Here is a 6,000-nt window from a genome sequence, read left to right on the forward strand (position 1 = left end):
GGTTTATGTGCTGCTGTGATATTTAGGTTGATTGAACCCACTACCATGTTTATAGAGCATTACTAAATCACTAAATTGTGTTCTTACTGCACTGCTCTACATAAACCACCTGCCTCTTCTGACTTGTCCATTACCATTTCTATAATACACTATTTCCTGCATCGTACACCATGTCCACACTGTATGTTTATAGTCTGTCTTCTGGTGCATCTCTCTTTTCTCTAAGTATATGATTCACCAAGTATCTGGACTTCTTACAGTTGTCACTATGATTTCTGTTGTCATTTTTCTGAAGCTGCACTGCAGACCAGGTCAATCAACATTTCATTTCTTACTGTATGATTGTATGTGGCTGGAAAAACAATAACTTTGACTTGTAGACCAGAGAGCTGTCAGGACTACTTGTCAAGTGTCAGAGGACCAGGGCAGTAAAATACTACTTGAATGCTGTAGTTTCTCTCTTTAACAAACAGACACATGAATGCTCATCATAACCAGGATACTACACTACAGTGATGCTCTTTGTTCTAGTCTGCCAAAGAACACAAGAAATCCTTATTTTCAACATTTGTCTTTTAGAAATCCTTCAAAGTCCAGACTGAAAACTCAACCTTGCTTTCACACATTTGGATGTGGTTTTCTAAATGCTTTTATTTAATAAATCTGCAGATTAGTCCTGTATTCATTATTTTTCTACCTCTTAGGTAGTCCCAGATTTTCTGCAAACACATTCAATTTGTTCTGTTTTCATTTTTTTTTCAATCGTCCCTTCTTGTAAAATTCTGTCACACTGTAGTTTCATCAAGTAGAATATGAGTAAAATAACAAGAAAGAGTCATTATCAATCACTTTAGTAATCACAATTTTTCACCAATTTTTCACTGCAACATTCCAGTTTAATAAAAAAATAAATACAGAAAATACAGTTCACATTGTTGTTCACCCTTGGAAAAAAAAAATCCAGTGAAAGATGAGACAGAGGTGAAAGGTGTCTTTCAGATGAGGTGGGTGACGCTACATAGGACAAAGAACCAGAAAGAGATTGTTTCTGTCAGAGAGCAGCTGATAACAACAACAACTCAACACGACCACTGAAAGTGCTGACAGGAAAATCTCAAACATCACATCCGTCCTGGAGAGAACAGAAAGAGTCACGACATGTACTACTGGACGTAACTATCACTAATAATATAATCTCAGCAAGAACAATAATACTTTGTTGTGACAGGATCCTACTGTTGCAGAGGGTTTAAGACAGACTGACAAAAGTACACGACGACATTCTAAAAACAACGTAGTGGAAGCTCAATCAGAAGCTTTCAAGCTAAATCAAGAATTTGGAAGCTTTAGGGTGTGATTTACAATTAATACCACATTTATAGGCACATATGGAGCTTTGTTCATTTACATTTAAGCCGAGGATGAGACCTCAGACTTCACTATGACGAATGAGAGTCTCAGTCGGCAGCAGAGGTTGAACATGAGGACAGGCCTGATGCTCTGATCTCTGAGGCCGTAGATGAGTGGACTCAGACATCTGGGCACAATGAAAATAAGCAAATAAACAACATTGTGGATGCGGGCAAACATGACCCTGGTTACTATTGTTGACAGAGTCATGAGCAGTGGAACGTAAATGGTGGAGGAGAGACTGAGGCCCAACTGCACCAGATGCAGCAGCAGAGTGTTTCGAGCCTTATGGGCTGAAGCTTTGTCTGCACAGGCCGACCTGGCTGCTGCTGCAACACCAACATAGGAGGAAATGACTGTCACACCGGCTGATGTGAACACAAAACATGTGAATGCTCCGTTATAAGCTTCAGATATTGGTCCAGCAAACATGCTCATGCTCGAACACATTCCTTTGACCTGTACGTTCAGCAGGTTGTCAAAAGGAAGCTCTAAAAGCAGAAGAAGTTGAATGAGAACATTCAGAAAAGAAAACATCCAAATCAAAATGATTGCCACATCTGTGTTTCTGACAGTGACGATATCAGCATGTCTCAGTGGGTAACACACAGCAACATATCTCTCCACAGACATCACCACCAGAGTGAGGGGAGAGATCGTAGTGGTGAAATTAGCGAGCTGAGTGAGAAATCCACAGAGAGGATACGTCATTATTACTCTATCAGCAGCCAACAGGAACAGAACCTGACTCAGAATCAGCTGCACAGTTTCAGCAAACAGCAGGTTATACAGCAGAATGTAGCGAGCAGTCTCACAAAACACAGCTTTACTCCTCAGAGTGAACAACATGATCCCGTTAACGTAGAGAAACACACAGCATGGCAGCATGGTCACAATGGAGAACAATACAATCCCCAGCAGGCTGTCATCCTGCAGCCCAGCTGTGGTGTTATTCTGATTTCTGAATGACATTTCAGAGATTCATGATGGAAGTGAAGCACAAAAACACAATGAAGGTGTTAAAAATACAACTTAGAACGATGCTCTTTGGAGCCAAACACGGTATCATCCAAACACACCTTAGCGTAGCAGCAGGTTGTTGTGTCACAGTGTGGGCAGAGCTGATCTGCAGAGATGACTAAACCTCTGCTGTTGTTTTTGAACTCTGTCCTCACAGCAGCTTCACGTCACACCATCACATGTCCACGCATCAGCAGAGGAAGACATAAACCAGCCAGCAGCTGTGCAGCTGGAAAACACCAAGTACCCAACAAAATATGGAAATACAGTGGGTACGGAAAGTATTCAGACCCCTTGAAATTTTTCACTCTCTCTGTCATTGCAACCATTTGCCAAAATCAAAAATTTCATTTTATTTCTCATTAATGTACACTCAGCACCCAATCTTGACAGATAAAAACAGAAATGTAGAAAATTTGCAAATGTCTTAAAAAATAAAAACCTAAATATCACATGGTCAGAAGTATTCAGATCCTTTGCAGCGACATTCATATTTAACTCACATGCTGTCCATTTCTTCTGATCCTCCTCGAGATGGTTCTGCTTCTTTATTGGAGTCCAGCTGTGTTTAATTAAACTGATTGGACTTGATTAGGAAAGGCACTTACCTGTCTGTATAAGACCTTACAGCTCACAGTGCATGTCAGAGCAAATGAGAATCATGAGGTGGAAGGAACTGCCCAAGGAGCTCAGAGACAGAATTGTGGCAAGGCACAGATCTGGACAAGGTTACAAAAGAATTTCTGCAGCACTCAAGGTTCCTCAGAGCACAGTGGTCTCCATAATCCTCAAATGGAAGAAGTTTGGGACGACCACAACTCTTCCTAGACCTGGCCGTCCAGGAAAACTGAGCAATGGTGGGAGAAGAGCCTTGGTGAGAGAGGTAAAGAAGAACCCAAAGATCACTGTGGCTGAGCTCCAGAGATGCAGTCAGAAGATAGGAGAAAGTTCCACAACATCAACTATCACTGCAGCCCTCCACCAGTCAGGGCTTTATGGCAGAGTGGCCCGACGGAAGCCTCTCCTCAGTGCAAGACACATGAAAGCCCGCATAGAGTTTAAAAAACACATGAAGGACTCCCAGACTATGAGAAATAAGATTCTCTGGTCTGATGAGACCAAGATTGAACTTTTTGGTGTTAATTCTAAGCGGTATGTGTGGAGAAAAGCAGGCACTGCTCATCACCTGATCAATACAATCCCTACAGTGAAACATGGTGGTGGGAGTATGTGGTATCTGATCTGTTACATGTATTACTTAATAAGTTAATAGAGTGGAATCTGTTTTGTTTGTTCTAGTATCTGATATGAGTTGCTTGTTATATGTAGTGTCTGCTCTGGTAGCTCTGACCACAGATGGAACCTGCATGACATGTGTGACTAATTCTATCCATGCCATTGGAATGTGTTCTCCTGTTTACAGAGCCCTGTTGGAGGTGTTTTTATGAGGGTTCTTCTGTCCAAAACACTGATTTAGGGATTCTTCAGCTGTTGTAGAGAAGGGGAGTTGTTTGGGGATGCTCTCTGCTTTCCCATATGGTAGGCAATAAAGAACCATATGTTATGACCCCTCCTATATGTTGAAAACCTATAAAAGGGATTGCTGGCTATTGTCCAGCAAGGATTCGATTGGCTGGCTCCTTCCAGGCAGCTTCTGTTTGTACTGATGCTGCTCTTTCTTTTAATAAAATACTTTTAAAGAAAGTCAGTGTCACGGACATTTCCCCTTCACCTGCACATCACGGACATCAGAGAGAGAAACGACAAGCATCATGTTTTGGGGGTGTTTTTCAGCTGCAGGGACAGGACGACTGGTTGCAATTGAAGGAAGGATGAATGCGGCCAAGTACAGAGATATCCTGGAGGAAAACCTCTTCCAGAGTGCTCAGGACCTCAGACTGGGCCGAAGGTTCACCTTTCAACAGGACAATGACCCTAAGCACACAGCTAAAATAACAAAGGAGTGGCTTCAGAACAACTCTGTGACCGTTCTTGACTGGCCCAGCCAGAGCCCTGACCTAAACCCAATTGAGCATCTCTGGAGAGACCTCAAAATGTCTGTCCACCAACGTTCACCATCCAACCTGACAGAACTGGAGAGGATCTGCAAGGAAGAATGGCAGAGGATCCCCAAATCCAGGTGTGAAAAACTTGTTGCGTCATTCCCAAGAAGACTCATGGCTATACTAGCTGAAAAGAGTGCTTCTACTCAATACTGAGCACAGGGTCTGAATACTTATGACCATGTGATATTTCAGTTTTTCTTTTTAAATACATTTGCAAAACTTTCTATGTTTCTGTTTTTTTTCTGTCAAGATGGGGTGCTGAGTGTACATTAATGAGAAATAAAATGAACTTTTTTGATTTTGGCAAATGGCTGCAATGACACAGAGAGTGAAAAATTTCAAGGGGTCTGAATACTTTCCATACCCACTGTATGTTGGAGAACATAGTGGAGAAGTTCCTATGTTTTCACGATTTTTGTATGTGCCGCCAGGACACCAACGACTTGTCTAAAGGAGATGTGAGAAAGAGACTAGTGAATGAGGCCACCAAGACATTTATGAGTAGTCTAAAGGAGTTACAAAAAATTACTAAGGGATGTCATCAACACACCTATGACTGTGTTGAAAGAGTTTCAAGAAAGACACTCGTCAGGGAGACCACCAAGAAAGACACCTATGATTTGTCTGAAGGAGGTACAAGAATGACACTAGTGATGGAGGCCACCAAGACAGCTATAAGTAGTCTGAAGGAGTTACAAGAAAGAGACTAGTGATGGAGGCCATCAAAACTCCTATGACTCCTTAAAGGAATTACAAGACAGAGGCAAGTGAGGGAGGTCACCAAGACACCTATGAGTAGTCTGAAGAAGTTACAGAAAATTACTAAGGAAGTTCACCAAGACACATGATTCTGGAGAAAGAGTTACAAGAAAGACACTTATAAGGGAAGCCACCAAGAAAGACACCTATGGCTTGTCTAGAGAGTTGCACCAAAAAGATGAGTGAGGGAGGTCCAGAGGTCCAGCCAGGGAGGTCCAGCCAGGGAGGTCCGGAGGTCCGGCTAGGAAGGGGCCGGTCAAGGAGGTCCGATCAGGGAGGTCCGGAGGTCTGGTCAGGGAGGTCCGGGGTTCCGGTCAGGGAGATCCGGAGGTCCGGCCAGGGCGGTCCAGAGGTCCGGTCAGGGAGGTCCGGCCAGGGAGGGCCGGTCAGGCAGGTCCGGAGGTCCGGTCAGGGAGGTCCGGCCAGGGAGATCCGGAAGTCCAGTCAGGGAGGTCTGGAGGTCCTCTCAGGGAGGTCCAGCCAGGGAGGGCCGGTCAAGGAGGTCCGGTCAGGGAGGTCCGGAGGTCTGGTCAGGGAGGTCCGGGGGTTCCAGTCAGGAAGATCCGGAGGTCCGGCCAGGGCGGTCCAGAGGTCCGGTCAGGGAGGTCCGGCCAGGGAGGGCCAGTCAGGGAGGTCCGGAGGTCCGGTCAGGGAGGTCTGGCAAGGGAGATCCGGAGGTCCAGTCAGGGCGGTCCAGAGGTCCGGTCAGGGAGGTCCGGCCAGGGAGGGCCAGTCAGGGAGGTCC

The 6,000-nt window shown here is 44.5% G+C and overlaps 1 protein-coding gene across 1 annotated transcript; it reads right to left on the reverse strand.

Annotated features, from left to right (window-relative positions):
- Positions 1–1,219: 1,219 nt before the first annotated feature.
- Positions 1,220–2,516, reverse strand: LOC127530595 (odorant receptor 131-2-like). Its single transcript, XM_051937739.1, has one exon. It carries the CDS (start codon positions 2,380–2,382, stop codon positions 1,411–1,413), a length of 972 nt encoding a protein of 323 aa, XP_051793699.1. The 5' UTR covers positions 2,383–2,516; the 3' UTR covers positions 1,220–1,410.
- Between the last annotated feature and the right edge of the window lie 3,484 nt (positions 2,517–6,000).

The sequence above is a fragment of the Acanthochromis polyacanthus genome, chromosome 17, assembly GCF_021347895.1.
Source record: "Acanthochromis polyacanthus isolate Apoly-LR-REF ecotype Palm Island chromosome 17, KAUST_Apoly_ChrSc, whole genome shotgun sequence".
NCBI lineage: Eukaryota > Metazoa > Chordata > Actinopteri > Pomacentridae > Acanthochromis > Acanthochromis polyacanthus.